The sequence below is a fragment of the Rattus rattus genome, chromosome 10, assembly GCF_011064425.1.
Source record: "Rattus rattus isolate New Zealand chromosome 10, Rrattus_CSIRO_v1, whole genome shotgun sequence".
Lineage (NCBI taxonomy): Eukaryota > Metazoa > Chordata > Mammalia > Rodentia > Muridae > Rattus > Rattus rattus.
The window spans coordinates 40,397,747-40,416,473 of NC_046163.1; the positions used below are offsets into that span (position 1 = coordinate 40,397,747).

Sequence of the window (18,727 nt, forward strand, 5' to 3'; positions counted from 1 at the left end):
AATACTATTTTGAAGAATAGCACTGTTGAGTTACTATGTGACTCTTATGACAGCAAGTATCAAAGCTAGCCAAATGATTATTCAAATATTAAGAAGACATTTGGTTTAATCCCAGTATAACTAAAATCTAAGCCTATATAGGACATGTGGTATATTATACTTAGTGCTAGAAGGCTCAAGTGGGAGGCTTTAGAGTTTGAGGCCAGCCTACACTACATAGAAAATTCCAGGGCAGTTTGGGCTACACAATGAAATTCTATCTCAAAAAACGAAACCAAAACGACGACTAAAAAAGAAAAAACAAAACCAACAACCAACCAACCAACCAACCAACCAACCAACCAACCACCTAAGTAAAGCCAGTAAGAAAGGTTGGAACCTGCAAAGAGCACTTCTCCGCATCGGATGGGTTTCCGTGGCCTTGTCCGAGGCCCTTGCATTAGAGGTCGCTCTTGAGGCAACAGGAGGTAGTTTTTAGCCTCATCTACCAAGTCTCTGCAGAAAAGAAGTGTTGTACTTAATATATCAAATGGCTGAAAAACACTGCAAGCCCCTAGATGGTGTAAGAAAACAATGTTGGCAAAAGGAAACAAGCCCAAATCAAACCAAATCCTTGATGCCAGTCAGCACAAAAAGTGACACAAGCACGAAAACCATGACACAAATCACACTATGAATTCTGAGTTGATTGGCACTTCTACCCTAACTTCACCCTAACTTCATATCTGAGTGCAAATTTTAAGGTCAACAATCTTAGCCCAGACACTATCTTAACCCGCACCCCCAGAGTGCACAGCTTGCACAGTCACTATTTCCTAATGAGTTTTGTTAGATTCTACAGTGTCAGAAAAGGACCACATCAGAAAGGGCTGTAGGTAACTGGGCCGACTAACACTTGAGGTTGCCGACACTAAGGTACTACCTAGTATCATATGAATGGCTTACTGTAACTAGACTACTGACATGAACAGAAAATGTCCCAGCGTTCCTTTAAGAGAATAGCCTAGAGATTATACATGGTCCAGTACTTTGCATATGAGTCTTTTTGGTGAGTCAGTGCCTGATTAATGTACCTTTTATAACTGTTACATTTCAATTGCAAATGTGCACTCGACTGTTCTAATTTCTCATTATACTACACTGAGTAATTTACTCATATGTTAAGCATAACCCCAAAAATGTATTTTTCTCCTAATTTATTTATCCTACTAACAATGTAAACAGAAAACAAAAAGAAATTAGTTTTAAAAAAAAAAAAAGGCAAACTAAAGATCAAGGGTTTTTTCTGGTTCCCCAAACTTGACAGACGGGTTTCCTACCAGCCAGCTTCTACTCCATCAAGGGTGCCTCGGCAGACTGTAGCACAGGTAACACTCAGCAGCCAACACAGACTAGCAACAGTACTACTACCTCTGGCATCTGTTTTAAGTTCTTAATTATACATTTATGTCATCAGTAGCCCTGCTGAACAGGTACTGATCTTACCTCCACTGTACAGATGAAGGAAGGGGAACGCGCAGGAAGCACTCTGCCAAGGGCTGAGGTACGATACCAGGAGTCAAATTTGTTCAAAAGTGACTTCATAAGTACTTTACTTTCCATGTCAGAATCATCAATATAATTTGATTTATGCTTAATTAGGAGAGGGGCAGCCTCTCCTAATTACATATTATTTCTTCTTATTTCAGCCTGTATAATTTACATGTTTTCCCTTCCAGTATTCACACAGGAGAATTGATTGCTAGTGTCCATTCTGTCCTGCTTTTAGAATTAGCAGTTTAGAAGTGTTTTTGTTTTGTTTTGTATTTAACACTTATTATGTGTGTGTAAGATTCGAGTGTCACAGCATGGATCTGCAGGAGTCAGCTCCCTTCTACCATGTAGGTTTTTGGATTGAATGCAAGATGCCAGGCATGGGGCAAGCTACTCACCACTGAGCCATCTTGCTACCACTCCCTACCCGAACACATACCTTTTCACATTTAAAAGACAAACATAATCTCAAATGTTGCATTTCTCATTAATGGCAAGCTTGAGGTCACAGAAGAAAATGCAGTGGGTTTATACCCCTGCCTGCCTATATACTAGAATGTGGGATAATTCTGATTTTTCTATTTCAAGGGGAAGCAGGAAGAACGGTGTAATTGAGTAGCTCTGAGTACTGACTGGACTGACTCTAACTTACATATTTACTTACAGTATATTTGGAATGTACTAGTTGATGGGAGGGTCCCTCACATGACGAAAGGTGCAGATCTGAAAACAAGTCTTAGCTGAGCAGTGGTGCATTCACCTTTAGTCTCAGCAAGAAAAAAGTAAATCAGCCTGCTTTTCTTCTTAAGACTATTAGCAATGCTTTCGTTTAGCCCTATTAGTGACTTTCCCAAAGCTCCTGTGGGAGGGGCAGGGTTTTACCTCTATCTACAGTCTTCAAAGTAAAACTATGCTATTCCTCAGTGAGACACTGTGTGTCAGTGAGAAAGGCTCATGGACAGACACACTGCATTATTTATTTCCGGAAAAATGATCATGGAGGATTGACTCTGCAAAGGGAAACTTGCATCAAAACTTAGAACTCTACTTTATATGCCACTTCGACTCCAGTAACTACCACACACTAAAAAATAACCAGGAAAACTAACAGAACAAAAACACTGGGACTCCAGTTCTCTCTCTCTCCTCCTGGCCCTAGCCCACAAGCCCTGGTTTTGGCATAAGCAATACAGTATTTTAGAAGCAATACCAGTGAGCAGAGAAGCAGACCTCAGGAACGCTTAGTTGCTGGTTTTCACCCTCTCATACCTGCATTCTTCATCACTTTTAATGAGGGGATCAGAGCCTACGGTGCCCACCAGGAACTTGGGACTAAGCAAAGGCAGGCGGACGTGCTGCAGCACCTAGGAGAAATACAATCACGGCATGAGCTCCCATTACAGCATGTTGGGGGAGTAACGACTCATGCTTACTGACTTGTGGAGCCAAATGTCTTAGGATCTAACTGGACATAATAAGTAAAGAAAGGTGGAAAGCAGAAAGAGTAAATGTAAAATGTGTCTATCAATTCATAACGGAGACTTGTTACAAAACTAAAGCATGGGCCTATCACTTTAAAATGCTGCTTTTAGTTTACAACGCTATGAGCTCTTCTATAATGACTCAAGTTCATTAACTAGTATATCCTGTTAGATCAGGGCTAAAGAGATGGGTTAGCAGTTAAAAGTACTTGTTGGTCATAACTCCCAGCATCCATGTGACACCCACAACTGCCTGTAAGTATAATCCTAGGGAATCCAAAGCCCTATTCTGACCTTTGTGCACACCAGTCACACACGTGATGTACATACATACATGCAGGCAAAACATTCATACATAGAAAATAATAAAATAAATAAATATAAACAAAATACTTCCCCCTTATCGTCAATTTTGCTTTCTGTGCTGTCACTTATTAATCATCAACTTTAATCAGACAATAATAAATGAAAGTTTCCAGATATAAAGCAAGTAAGTTTTAAGTAACAATTACTACAGTATACTACCATAAATACTCTGTTTATTATTAATTACTGTTAATCTTTTCTGGACCTAATTTGTGAATAAAACTTTATCATAGAAAATATATACTGAAAAAAACATAGTACATGGAGGGTTTGAAGGTTTTAGGTATCTCTTAAGTGTCTTGGAATGCTTCTCCTCTGGATAAGGAGACGATTTATAGTCATGACCAGAATGAATCTCAAACATGTCATTTAGTGACCACTCAGCCTCAGTTCATCCACTTCCTGTTCAAAGTGTGGTAGGACCTCCTAGCTATGGCAGCAGAGGCATTCTTGCTTTTCAAACAGAATGAATCCAAAACAGACAGGAGGCAAAGGAGCAATACGTTCACAATAATAAGCAATCACATATAACTCAAAGGCTTACTTTTTTTTTTTTTTTTTTTTTTTTTTTTCGGAGCTGGGAACTGAACTCAAAGGCTTATAAGGAGAGTCACGACCTGTTTTGTTTCTGTAAGACAATTGCATAATTTTTCTTCCAGTAGAAAACAATTTCTTAGAGAAGCATTTTGCCTCTTACCTGGGGTAACTGAGGACGTCTTTCCTGAATACTGTATTTGACCCAGGCCATCACTGCATTAAACACTTGTTCTTCACTCCGAACATTGAGCTCATCACTAGATATTATATCGATGAGTTGGTTGGCCGGAAGTAACATGAATTCTTCACTCTCCATTACCTGCTCAGATTTAGGTAAGAAAAAAGGAGACAAGCCTATAAGTACAATTTTTGACCCCCTCTACACACACACACACACACACACACACACACACACACACACGTCACAGGGCAATATTATGCTATTATGCACTACAATGGAATTGGCACTTAAAACAAGGAGGAAAAGAACAGTTTCAAAGGGGAACAAAGGATAGAAAGTACAGTTTCCAAAACTGTTATTTAGTTTAAATGTTTTTCTCTTTAAGAAATTAATGAATAAAATAAAAATTCATATTCAAAATAAGTTGAGTAACCACACTAAATTAAAGTTTCAAAATGATAAGAGACATCGAAAATTCCAGGAAAAGATTCCAGAAGAAGGTTAGCTGCTGAAAGGGAAGAAACATCTTGACCTTAGCTTCCAAAAAGAATTAAGAGACATCAATTCTGCAAGCATGAATATAGTGAAGAAAGAATTAGGCCAAGTGCAACTTTTAAGGACCAAATCACTAGGATAATATTCTAGTGAGGAATCACAAATATATCCATGCTTACTCTTACCCAAGTCTAGAGAACTGTCAGAATGGAGAAGACATGGCAACCAGGCGATTTCCTTACACAGGCTGGCCATGAAAGTTCAGGTCTATTAAGTCTGTTTGTCATGACAGGCAGGAAACGCGAGGAAGGGAAAAGCTACTGCTACTCTCTACTGTGGTGGTTTCTCTACTACATGTGATGTCTGATAGCACAGGCAGGATGCTGCTAAAGGTTCAGACTCTGGATTGCCTTTAATGAACAGGATGGATTGGTTTGGGAGAGGGCTATATTTCTTGTTCATCAAAGATCAGGATGTGATAGGCTTTAATAATATTTTTAATATTTGATTAAAATGTTTTCTTTAAAAACATTAGGAAAAATACAAATGACAAAATTATGCAGTCAGAGGCTGTAGTTATTTACTACATTTTCATAACATAGATTTAAATTATCTAACTTTCTAGGGTCCAGTATAGTCAAAAGGTAACTTTTATACTTCAGCTTAGTAACTAGTTAGCCAGATAACTAGTAATGAACATGGTTGCATTTTACTTTCTGTGGCAGAGTTACCAGATTTAAGGGGGTACCCTATACACCAGGACCTATCTACACATCAAATGACCGTGCTGTAGAGTTTATATGTAACTGGAGCAATGGATTTTATTTGGGTACTGTGGTTCTCCAATGTCCAGAAGCAACGTTCACGCCTAGTGGTTGGCTGTCTGCTGATGAGCTCCTAGTTTCATCACTAAGTACAATTTTGGTATTGTGTATCTTTAAGAAGGTCTTAACATTCTTTCAAAATTTCATCAGAAGAGAACTTTTTCCCCTCTAACACACTGATTAAAAACCAAATGTTAACAGGCTGGGGGACATAGCCCAGTGGTAAAGGGCCTGTTTATCATTTGCACTACAAACCACCACAAAGTCTACACTGAGGTTTTCTCTTGCCATCGTCAGAATGGCTATAATGAAGAAAACAAGGGTAAGACAGACCTCTTGTGCATGGCTACTAAGAATGCACATTAACTGGTATGCAAGTTCTCAGAAATAAAGAGAATGCTGTGCTGCATGACGTAGATACATAATCAAGGGGGTCACAGTCAGGGACAGCAGCGCCTACACTCATCTTCACCGCAACACTGCTCACAGCAGCCGTGTTGGTGACTCAGTTTAGGTGTCCATCCATGGACAAGCGAAGAGAATATGGCATATACAATGGAATATTTTTCATTATAAAGTATAAAATTAGCTGCTCATAGTGGCGTATGCCACTTGGGAGGCTGAAGCAGGACTGCTGTTAGTTCACTCTCAACTTGGGTTCCTTAGCACTACTAATCTGATTCTTTCCTAGTTCCAAAATACTCCTATTATCTTAAGGCCAATGACTTTAATATTAATTTTTAGAAACTTCCTGGTCATATGATATACATATAGATAGGAAATACACGCAATGTATGTTAAGGCTTCTTTTGAAGTGTAGGATGTGATTTGCCTGCATGAGTGTGTATATCACATGCATGTCTGGGGTCCACAGAGGTCAGGGGGTGACTGGGGTGGTTATAAATAGTTGGGAGATGCCATGTAGGTGCTGGGAATTGTACCCAAGTCTTCTACCAGAGCAACTGGTGCTCTTAGGTGTGACCCAATGCTCCAGCTCTCTGAAAGTTAAAGGAAACTCTTTGTACTTCTGACCCAGGGCCCTTTGCTGGTCATTCCTTTGCTAACCACCCTTCAATACAGGGATAGCTGCAAGGCTCTCTCTCCCTTTTCACTTCAGGGGCTCTCACTGGTACAGATTATTTAACCATATTTAATAAGCTGTTTTAAATATTAAAGTTTCAAATATTTAAGAAGATGAATCTACTAGTTTTTTTCCTTTAAAAGGGACTAGTTTAACCTCAGCCTAACCTCAAGGGGCAGAGATCCAGAGTTGCCTGTTCAATACTAAACCCAGAACTCCAACACATGTTCTCAAAATCTTCTACTCTCCAGTATGTGTAATATAAATTCCAGAGAATGCTGAGTTTAAAAGTGGGTGCAGGAGTAATTTTGAAGCCAGGTGGTGGTGGCACATGCCTTTAATTACATTTAATGTACTATGTGCCCATAGCCTCACTAAGAGGGTATATGATTACATTTAAGCATATCTGTTACCTGAAAGTAGTTCTTTGACCAGATATGGTGCACATGTTCATATAATCCTAGCACTTAAGAGGCTGAGGATCGATGGTGTTGAGTTCAAGACCAGCCTGGGCTAAAAAGTAAGACACTCTCTCAAAAAACAAAGCTGGAGGAAAACAGTACTTTAGTGTAGTTTTAATTTGTCTATCTCTTATTTTGAACAAAAAGCAGACTTTCAGATATTGAAGGGCAATTTGAATTTTTCTATGTGTGTGTACTGTCAAGTTTTCTGCTACTCAAGAGTAGGATCTACTGGTACTCCTGATGTAGTGAGTACCTTAACCTTTTGATGAGGATACAAATTGCAAATATTTCCCTCAATTCTGTATGTGATAAGATTAATAGATTTTAATGTTTAGCCTTTCTAGATTAGTCATTTAGAAATGCTTCTTAATTTCAAGGTCATAAAGGAATTGTTTACTGTTAGTGTCTCATGTCATACTGAATAAGTGAAAAATAGTGAGTTTAGTGAAAATTCTTTTGGTTCTAAAACATGTCTTTTAAAAGAAAAACTATTAATTTACCAAGTAGTATGCATAGTGCATAACTTATCCTGTTAAATAATCCATCTAATCAGGAGGGAAATGCTATAGGAAATCACTTCTATGGTGCACACATCCTACCATGCCTAAATAAACCATGTTTTGGCTTAATTATCAGTTCTTCATGAAGATGATTACAAAAAACAACTTTTGCTGGTAGCTATAAAACTAGCCTTTAAAACTCACAAACAGGTTTAGAATTTATAGCAATCTTATAATTTGATATAAGGCAAATGTTAGGGGACTATAAATCCTATGATTCTCTTAAATTAAAAAGCATTTATGACAACATGACTACTCACTCCTACTCCTACTGCTCCTTACTACTATTCCTGTATGTGTGTGCACAGTATGAGTTTGGAGGTCAGAGAAAAATGTTCTGGGGACGGAACTCAGGTTGATCAACTGAACTACCTCACTAGTCCCCTACTGTTCTTTTACCAAATAACACGAATATATTCAAACCACTTAGTACAACTTGTGTGTGTATGTGTGTTATATGTATGTGTGCATGTGTGCATGCACACACATGTATGTGGTACATTTTTCCCATGCATGTTTGTGTAGAGGCCAAAGTTCAATGTTGAGTTTCTTTTTCTATCATTCTTTATCTTTTTTTTTTTTTTTTTTTAAAGACAGATAAGTTTTTTTATTGAGCCTGAAACTGTTTCAGGTAGACTGGCTGGCTGGTCAGCAAGCCCCAGGATCTTTCTGTCTTTGCTGGGGATTCAGATACCTCCTGCTATGCCAGGCTCCTATAATTGGTTGTCAGGAGCTGAACTCAGGTCTCTGTGTTTGAATGACAAGTATTTTACCCAATGAGCTATCTCCCTAGCCCACGACTCACCTCTTGAAAGTTATGTTGGGTGAACTTGTCTGCAATCCTTAGCAACTCGCGGCAAGAATGTGTGTCAGCGAAAGCCCGAATGCCCAGACAATTAGAAGGATCTAATTGTCTCTTTAAGAATTCACAGCAGGCTTCTTGTATTTCGGCCAGCTGGAGGAGGCAGGCGGCAGGCAAGAGGGTCTGAACATTGCCCTCTTCCACAGTTATCTGGGAGGTATATGCAAAGTCAATCAGTAGCTCCATAGCCCTCTCATCTATGTCTCGGATCACGACTTCTGTCTGCCGGCTCTCTGCCAGCTCTCCTGTAAACATTGCTCGGAAGTAGGGGCTGCAGGCTGACAGAATGACGCGGTGGGCATATATCTTCTTAGCGCCCACAACTAGCACCACATCACATAGCTCTCTGTGCTTTCTCAGAAGGTTGATCACTTCCAAGGTTTGCCGAGGGTGCTTGTCTGAGATATAGGGCATGCGAGCAGGTTGGGGAACCCCTTCTGGGAGTTTGTTGGGGTCTCCAAGGGTACAGCGGCTTGTTACATCCATTCCAGTCTCTCCCGGTCGAATGTTGGTACACCTGCAGGAATGAGAGGATGAAGAGAGATGGAAATGTTACTATTCTCTTCTTGCTCTAAAGCGCTCTTAAGAGGTAGAACATATGAAATTACTGGAGGTTCTGGGAGGGCTCCTGGTGCTTTGTGGCCTCATTTATGGGGATGGAAATTTCTTTATAGAATGCTGGCAATTCTGGCTCCATGTACATAGGAAGACCTTATGTGGATGAGATGCTGCCCCAGTTTTGAGCCGTGTCTAGCCAGCCCATCTGTGAGCAGAGTCCTGTCTGACTTTGAGTTCATTTAGCTCTTACCTCTTGTTATCAGGACAGTTTCTTCCATGGGGCACTCTCACAGAGAGTTCTCTCTCATAAGAACCCATGACTTTAAATATCAGAGCTTATTTCCAAATATTGTGTTATTTTTGAAGAAAGTTTAGATTTACTTTTATAGCAAAAGTGGTAGTGAATGACAGAGGTTCATGTGGGAAACAATCTGAGGACCACTAGCAATAAAAACTCAATATCATCTCAAGCGCTAATTTCTGAGATGTTGGCTGGGAACACTTGTTTCTTCTTTGGTCCTAAGTGGAAGAATGAAGCTATAGATCTGAGTAATTAGGGTGCCTTAACAACTTTGATACCAGCTACATGAGGGTGAATGACACTGCTGTGCTGAAGTTGAATAGCTGCCATTGGGACTATCTTTTACCATTTCTATGCTTTATTTTCCCAAGACAAAGTTTCTCTGTGTAGCCCTGGCTGTCCTAGAACTCACTCTGTAGATCAGTCTGGCCTTGAACGCAGAGATCTACCTGCCTCTGTCTCCCAAGTACTGAGATTAAAGGTGTGCACCACCACCAGCCTGTTTTTCATGTTTTAAAGTAAGTTTGTTCTTCTGTATTTGTTTACTAACTCTGTATGTGTGTTTAAAAAGGACATGTGTGGTTCCTATTCACTAATTAATGGATATTAGCCAAAAAAAAGTACAGAATACCTAGGATATAATCCACAGATACCAAGAAAGTTAACAAGCCCAAGGGCCCAAGTGAGGATGCTGCAATCTTATGTGGTAGGGAGAAGAAAATAATCATGGGAGGGACCTCGATGGGAGAGGGAAGGGGGAGAGGAAAAGGAGAACATGATTGGGGTTGGGGATTTGGCTCAGTGGTAGAGCGCTTGCCTAGCAAGCGCAAGGCCTTGGGTTCAGTCCCCAGTTCCAGGAAAAAAAAAAAAAAAAAAAAAAAAAGAGAACATGATTGGGTATGGGATAGAGAGAGACAGGAGGGAAACCCTGAGGGCCAGCAGAATGAATGGAAATATGCAAGCTCAGGGGGTAGGAGGTGGGAGGACTCTCTAGAAAGTACTGGAGACCTGGGAGGTAAGAGATCCTCAGGACTCAAAGGGAGGGATCCTAGATGAAATGCCCAACAGTGGGGAGAGGGGACTCATAGAGTTCACTTTAAGGAGAAAGACAGGGCATCAAGTGGATTGCCATTCCACAATCAAAAATTCTGACTCAGAATTGATCCTGTCTAAAAGAACTGCAGAGACAAAAATGGAGAAGACTGAGGGAAAGGAGGTCCAGTGACCAGCCCTACTTGGAATCCATCTCAATGGGAAGCTCCAAGGCCTGACACTATTGATGCTATGTTGTGCTTACAGACAGAAGCCTAGCATGGCTGTCATCTGAAAGGCCCATCAAGCAGCTGAGACAGACACAGATACTTACCCCTAACCACTGGACTGAAGTCAGGGATCCCTGTGGTTGAATTAGGGAAAGGCTAAAAGGAGGAGGAAGGAGACCTCATAGGAAGATCAGCAGTCTCAACTAACCTGGACCCCTGAGATCTCTGAGACACTGAGCCACCAACCGGGCAGCATACACAAGCTGGTCTGAGGCCCCTGACATATATACAGCAGAGGACTACCTGGTCTGGCCTCAGTGGGAGAAGATGTACCTAACCCTCAAGAGATTTGAGGCTCCATGGAGTGGGGAGGTCTGGTGGGGGAGGGGAATCCTGTTGGAGATGGGGGTGGGGGTGGGATGAGGAACTGTGGGAGGGCAGAATGGGAGGGTGATAATGACTGGACTATAAAAAATTAAAAGTAATAATAATGATAAATAGGAGAACTGTTCTCAAACATAAAATTCTAACAGGTAATTTTTAAAAGTAAGTTTTGAATATAAAATAAATAAAATTTAAAATTCACAAAAAGAATTTAAAATTATTCTCTGTACAAAAAAAAATCAAACACTCCTCCCAACAAGACAAATTAGACCTATAAAACTATTTTAAAACTTTAATTATATTTATTTCTTTTTTAATTCTTTACATTTATTTGTTCAGTGTATGTGTATTTGTGTAGGCATGCATGTGTGGACGCACATATATGCCATGACACATGTTTGGAGGTCAGAGAACAACCTGTGGGAGGTGGCTCTCTCACCATGTGGGTGCTGGGAATTAAACTCACATCAGGCTTGGGGGCAAGAACCTTTATGCACTGAGCCATTCAATTCTGCTGGGCCCAAATTTCAACACACACACACACACACACACACACACACACACACACACACACACACACACACACGCACACACTTTTTTTAAAACAAAAATTCCTCTACATAGCCCTGGCTGTCCTAGAACTCACTATGTAGACCAGGCTGGTCTCTTAACTCACAAAGATCTGCCCTTCTCTCCCTCCAAGTGCTGGGATTAGAGGCATGTATCATCTTGCCTGGCCCCAAATTTTAATTCTTAAGCTCAGTTTGATTCCAATCTTGATACTTGTGACTTTCCTAAAGTACCTGGTATTTATTTCTCCTTTGCATTTGGGTGCTGCTTTAATATTTTGGCATAAAGTCTGTAACACAGAATTTAGCTACATGAATAGACAGGGATAGCTAACAACTTCCAAAATTAAACTGACATTTAATACTCAGTTTCTTTGATTCTAACTTTCAAGGGATGACATTCATTTTAAGAAGTGTTATCAGTCAGGCATGGCAGGGACTGCTTGTAATCCTAGTTCTTAAGAGGCTGACTTAAGTGGATCAAGGACAGTCTTGGCTACACAGCAAACTCTTGTCTCAAAGATGGTTTTATTTAATCTAATAAAGTATGTGTCTAAAATATACAGTCAACTATAATGGTTCTAAAGAACTTAAAAAAATAAGCACATATCTGACCACATACACACCCCTAATCACAAAATAAAGGCACAAGCGGGTATGGGATGGGGGTTTATGGACAGGAAACTGGGAAAGGGGATAACATTTGATATTTAAATAAAAAAATCCAATAAAAGAAGAATTAAGTAAAGATTTCTTTTCTCTCCTTATCAAGTCTAATACTTGAGCACTAAAGCTATTCTGCTATAAATTTCCTATTTATTTATCTAAATGTGTTAGCTGTAGTTAATCATTTTAGCCATTCTGTTCTGTCTTAAAACTGGGTTATTGAAACTGGGTTTCTATATCCAAGATTGGTCTGGAAGTTACTCTATAACTCAGGCTGGATATACTGATGATATAGTCCAAGCTAGCCTCGAACTCCAGGTAATCCTCTTACTCCAACCTCCCAAGTACAGGGATTAGGGACATGAGACAGCATACCTGGCTTCTCGCTTCTTTGACTGTAAAATGGGTCTCCACTTCACAAGGACAGTGCGATAACGCACACAAAAGCCTTCCCTCTAGTATGCTACATACTTGCAGGTTTAAATTAGAAATAGGACGCAATAGAACCACCTAAGTTTCTTTTAAATAAGTTAGTTATACTAATTCATATTAAAAATTAAATTTCTAGTTGGCTGTGGTGATTTGAATAAAATGGTCCCCATACGCCAATATGGAGTGGCACTATTAGGAGGTGTGGCCTTGTTGGAGTAGGTGTGGCCTTGTTGGAGTAGGTGTGGCCTTGTTGGAGTAGGTGTGGCCTTGTTGGAGTAGGTGTGGCCTTGTTGGAGAGTTTGTCCACTGGAGATGGGCTTTGAGGTCTCAGATGCTCAAGCCAGGCCCGGCGTAGCAATGTCTCTTCCTGCTGCCTGCTGACCCAGATGTAGAACTCTCAGCTACCTCTCCAGAACCATGTCTATCTGTATGTCACCATGGAGATTAGTGGTGGACAATTTGCCTAGGATATGCAAAGTTCTGGGTTTGATTTCCTAGCAAAGCCCTCCCCCAGTAATCAGATTACATAAAAAGTTGGGCATCATGAGCAGGCCTAATCCTAGCACTAGGAACATGGAAGCAAGAAGATCAGAAGTTCAAGATCTTGTCTCAAAAAATACCAACTTCTCTCTCTCTCAAAAAAAACCTCAAATTTTCAAAAACGATTTACTTGTTGTTATTTTACATGTATATATGTGTGCCTGAGTGTCTGCATATGAACCACATATGTGTGGGTACTTATGAAATCTGTAAGAGGGCATCAGGTCCTCTGGAACTGGAGTTGCAGGTGGTTGTGATCTGCCCAAATGTGGGTGCTAAGAATGGAGCCACTCTTGAAAGTGTCTGGACTATCATTACATTAGATTACTGTGGTCCAGGAATTCTAAATATAACAAGCCTTATTTAAAAGCACCACATGCATGAGAGCAGTTTGACTCAGCCAGGCTTTACCATGGTTATAGAAGAAAATGTATTGGTCCGTAGGCATTCTTTACTTTATACATAATCTTCTGAAAGTTTAATTTTACATCAGCTATTTGGAGGTCTGGAATTTTCTATAACAGGAGTGTTATACAGAGGATTAGATTTAATTGTACAATGCAGAGTGCCTCACAAGCAGCTAAAAAACAAAACAACAGACAAGTAAAGAGTTATATCTATTCTGTTTCTCAAGAATGTGGGTAAAAAGAGAAGAGAAAGGAAACCTCTTTTAAAAAGTTATTCCACAACTTGGTTGCTATTGGTTCTGGTCAAGTAAATATGTTAGGATGGGGTGACAGCTGGGACTTGGGAACGGTACTTGTATATAAATAACTACTGTTGAAGTCTATAAGCTGGGTATTTCCTGTATATTAAGTATGTGGTCCAAGCTGTAATTCAAGGACATCTGACATGCTCTTCTATCCTTGAGGACACTGCACACACAGTGTATATACAAGCAAAATACCCATACCAGAAAATAAAATAAATAAACCTTAAAAAAAAAAAAAAAGACAAGCTCAAGACTACAAAAATTACTTTTCTTTAAGATCTGAAAAAGCAAAAACAAAACCAACAAAAGCCCACCCCAAATCCACAACCTAAGTGGAGTGGGTCACATTTCCACCATTTGAAATAAAACACACCAGAGGCTCATCTAGAATAATACCCTCCTCTACAGATAAAGAAGCCACTTTGATTACTGGTGACTTTCCTTCTGAGCAGGTCTCCTGCTACCTTGGAATAAAGCCTAGTTTCCTTCTCAAGTCAGTTCAAGAGAGTGCCACCAGAAGGGCAAAGTTTGTAGGCTTATTTGCAATTCAAAATAAAGGAATAGTTATTTGTTATGCAGAGTTTGGCATCACTCTCTTTAAAAGCCCAGGAAACTGTACCACATCCAGATTGTTTTGATTCAGTCAAGGAGACCTGCACTAGTAAATATGGGAAGAGTCAAGAAAGCTGGAGAAAGAGTCCTACAGACGGATTTTAGACTCCGCCTAACAAACTGAGCTTAAGCTCTTCCTTTCCAGCTAAAAGTGAGGGAGATGATGTAAGATGATTTTTTAAAAAAATTTTTTTCATTAGTGTTATCTGTGTGCACACATGCACATGAACTGAACATTTATGTTTGGAGATCAGGGGATAACTTTCTGAAGCTGGTTTTCTCCTTCTACAGTGGATTCTGGGGAATAAACTTAGTTCATCAGGCTTAAGTGTCAAATGCTGGTAAGCTAAGCCATCTTGCCAGCCCCCACATTTCTTAGTTTCTGAAACATAGTTAAGGTTTTATTATCTTTAAAAATGTTACTTCAGTTAATATATGAGAAGCAAATTACATCTTATGACCTAGAAATAGAGGTATGAGTCTGGTAGATAAACAGTAGTTTAAATAACTGGCAAATAAATAGAATTAAAAATTTGGGTTTCATAATCATTATATTGTGAACACACAGAGAAACAGAAACTATCTCAGTTCTATAATACACAAAGCTTTTTGTGTGAACTGAAGAAAATTCAAACGTGTATCAAGAAGCAATTGAATTATTTAAGGTGGAAATGCATGAATGACCAGAAAGAGGGCAAAGAACCAGGGTTGGTAGGTTTGCGCTGTTCCCTAGCACTTGGAAGGCTGAGGTAGCAAACTGAGTTTGAGGCCAACTCAGTGACATAGTTCTGATTTCAAAACAAACAACCCAAACCAAGCAGACAGAACTCCAACCAAAAACATTTAACAGCCATCAACAAAACAAACATAACCCCAGCAAGAGGGGAAAGGGAAGGAATAAACCCAGATAAAAACGAGGCCCACACAAAAGCACTTTAGCTTAATAAACTATTATTTTATTATTTGTTTTCTGGGGGATAAGGCAAATGCTCTACCATGAACTACATTTAAAACAAAGTACCTTTTGGAGGTGATGGGACATAGGTAATGTGGTGATGGTAACCATGGGTGTGGTGGCTAAAATCTCGACTTACCGAGGAGACTCAGCCCCACCTGTGAACAATTATCTAGAAGAGGGTAACTAAGGTAGGCAATGCCAGTCCCTCGGCTGGGGTCCTGGGCTGAATTAAAAGGAGAAAGCAAGCTGAGAGTCAGCGTTCTTCACTCTATGCCTGACTGAATGCAATGTGACTGATAAACTTACCTTCAACTATGAGTCAAAGAACCCCCTTAGTTGTGTTTGCAGGGATTTTGTCATACCCATGAGGAAGCTAATACAATGGGTGTGTTCATATGTCCAGATCCATCAAAATGTATACATTAAATAAATGTGGAATGTCTGTATATTATACATCAGTAAATCTTATAGTTTGCAAAGGCAAAATATTGAAGTATTTGTTTCACATCACCCTTAGCAGTTTGGATGTGATAGATAGAAACTAATTACTTTAAGGATTTGTTTTGCTGCATAATAGGGATATTACATTGGGGTTTCCCATAATTTAAGTGAATTAGATCACTGCATTTCTTTTCTGGCACTATATGCATTTAGCCGTTCTTTGGTATTCCAAAGGTATTGTGCTACTTAAAAGGGGGATGGGAACCAGAGAGATGGCTCAGCAGTTAAGAGCATGTATTGCTCTTCCAGAGGACATGAGTAATGTTCACAGTACCCATACCATGAAGCTCACAACTACCAGTAACTCCAGCTCCAGGAAATTCATACCTCTGACTTCTGAGGGTGCCCTCATTAATGTGCACATACCTGCATATAGACACAAACAAATACTGAATTTTAAAGAGGGGGATAGGTAACTTGAGCATTCTGTTCACTGGGTCAGCCCTATTTAAGTCACAGACACCAATTATCTGTGACTATACTGAGAGTGTCTATTATCTGGTCTGAAAAAGATAGTCTAGCTATCAGTTTCTTTCCCACAAAGCTACAGTGCTGCTACAGCTCTAGTTAAATAAAGCAGAGGGTCACAAGAGTCTCCAGGAAGGAGAGGAGACAAACAGGGCACTCTAGGAAGCATAAGCTACAGTCCATGACAAAGGCAAGATACTGAGAGCATAGAACACGCTTCTTTCTTTCTCCACTAGCAATGATTGTTAAAATTAAGTAACTTTTCAGCTCGATCTTAATATTTTTGGTTGGCCTCAGTCCATAGGTGATTCAATACAAGCTGTTCATAAATATAAACCTTTCATAATTTCCAACCCCCGGTAGAAGCAACATTGTATATGCCTGACAACTTAAAAACTGATACTTAAAGCTGAGTGGTTAAAGGGGAATCTTGATGCACCAGGGTGGGGGTGGGGTGGGGAAGGGAGGCTCGGGAGGAGATTGCCCTCTCAGAGAGGAAGGGAATGGGGGAGGGACTCTTTGAGGGGGGACCAGGAGGGGGACAGCATTTGGGATATAAACAAACAAATAAACAATTTAATAATAAAAAGGATAACATGGCAACATAACAGTAGATTCAGAATTTCAAATCTGTTCTCCTGAAAACAAATCAAATTTTAATTATATAGTACCCTGATACTCCAAGGCCAGACATTATATACTACCACGTGGCTATATTCTAGGATGAACTGAGTCAAGTGATTCTCATGATCCCAAACAGTTGACAGTTATATCATTATAATATATCAACTCTTTTCTATCTGTATATAGTATATGCCATTAATATTTTGTATTAACTCTTCTTTTATTAAAATCTAGAAAATGTGTTTTATCAGATGGACTGAAACATCATATAGTCCATCTCCATGTCCTAAAATCAAAAATGTATGGTTAATAAGCAGAGACTTTAAAATAGGTCCTTATGATTTTTTTAAAATTTCATTTTTACATGTTGTAGTATCTCCTTTGTGTTTCTAATTATACTAATTTGGGTCTTCTATTTGCTTTTATTAAATTGGTTTATTAATTAAGATTGGTTTGTCAATCTCCCTAGGATATCAAATTCCTAATGATACTCTGCTTTAACTATAGATTAATGGGTTGGGGATTTAGCTCAGTGGTAGAGCGCTTGTCTAGGAAGCGCAAGGCCCTGGGTTCGATCCCCAGCTCTGAAAAAAAGAACCAAAAAAAAAAAAAAAAAACTATAGATTGATGCCTAGCCCAATTGTCATCAGAGAGGCTTTATAAAGCACTTGATAGAAACAGATGCAGAGACTCACAGCCAAACAGCAGCCAGAGCCTTAGCTCTGTGGAATCCTGTGGAAAAGGGAAGCTACAAAGGTCAAGGGTCTAGGGTCAAGGACACCACAAGAACATGCCCACAGAACCAACTATGCAGGACTCGCAGATCTCACTGAGACTAAACCAACAACCAGGAAGCCTCAATGGGACTGACCTAGGCTCTCTACATATATGCTACAGTTCTGTAGCTTAGTCTTCTTGTGAGAATCCTAATAGTGGGAATAGGGGCTGTCTCTGACTCTTCTGCCTGCTTTGGGGACTCTTTTCCTCCTACTGGGTCACCCTGTCCAGCCTCAACATGAGGAGAGGTGCCCAGTCTTACTGCCAACTTGATATGCCATGGTTGGTTGATATCCCTGAAAGGCATGCCCTTTCCTGAAGTGAAATGGAGGGGGATACAGAGGGGAGGTAGGAGAGGGGCTGGGAGGAGAGAAGGGAGGGGAAAGTGTGGTAGAAATGTAAAAGAAGAAAAAAAAGTTTGTCAATCTTGTTTATCATAAAACACTAGGGAGGGTCAGAGAAGAGTTGAGAGAAGAGAAAGAATACGATCAACCTAAACTGTATGTCAAGTAGCATACAGAGTAAACAGATTATATTTAGGAATACGTATGCATATACATGTACATATACATGTATGCATACAATAACAATTAGTGAGAAAAGGCCACGAACCTGAAGAAAAGCAGGGAGAGCAACATGGGAGGGTTTGGAGAAAAGGGAAGGAAAAATATTATTATATTATAATCTCAAAAATATTAGTAAAGAATGTATAAGTCAAAAGCCCAAGGAAAATAAATGAAAAAAAATAAAGACCTAGTTTTTGCATCACTTAAAAAAAAAAGGATAATCTCATCACCCATATAAACCATCAAAGAAGCTTCTAAAATATTTATTTATTTAATGTATATGGGTATTTGGCCTACATGTATGTCTGTGTACCATGTGTATGCCTATTTCCTGCAGAGACCAGAAGGAATCAGATCCCCTGGGACTGAAGAAATGGGAAGTTCTGAGCTGCCAGGTGGTTACTGAGAACCAA

General features: G+C 39.7%; 1 protein-coding gene across 3 annotated transcripts in view; it reads right to left on the reverse strand.

Annotated features, from left to right (window-relative positions):
* Klhl20 (kelch like family member 20) overlaps nt 1–18,727 on the reverse strand; it is a 44,327-nt gene that overhangs the window by 13,293 nt on the left and 12,307 nt on the right. For all 3 annotated transcript variants that reach the window (XR_004389315.1, XM_032914966.1, XM_032914967.1), the window contains exons 3-6: nt 8,328–8,901; nt 4,078–4,236; nt 2,803–2,897; nt 380–495 (exon numbers count right to left, since the gene is read on the reverse strand). Coding sequence is in view for 2 of the 3 variants with exons in the window: in XM_032914966.1 (XP_032770857.1) it covers nt 380–495; nt 2,803–2,897; nt 4,078–4,236; nt 8,328–8,901 (944 nt within the window). In the remaining variant the exon portion in view is untranslated. The remainder of the gene's footprint in view (nt 1–379; nt 496–2,802; nt 2,898–4,077; nt 4,237–8,327; nt 8,902–18,727) is intronic.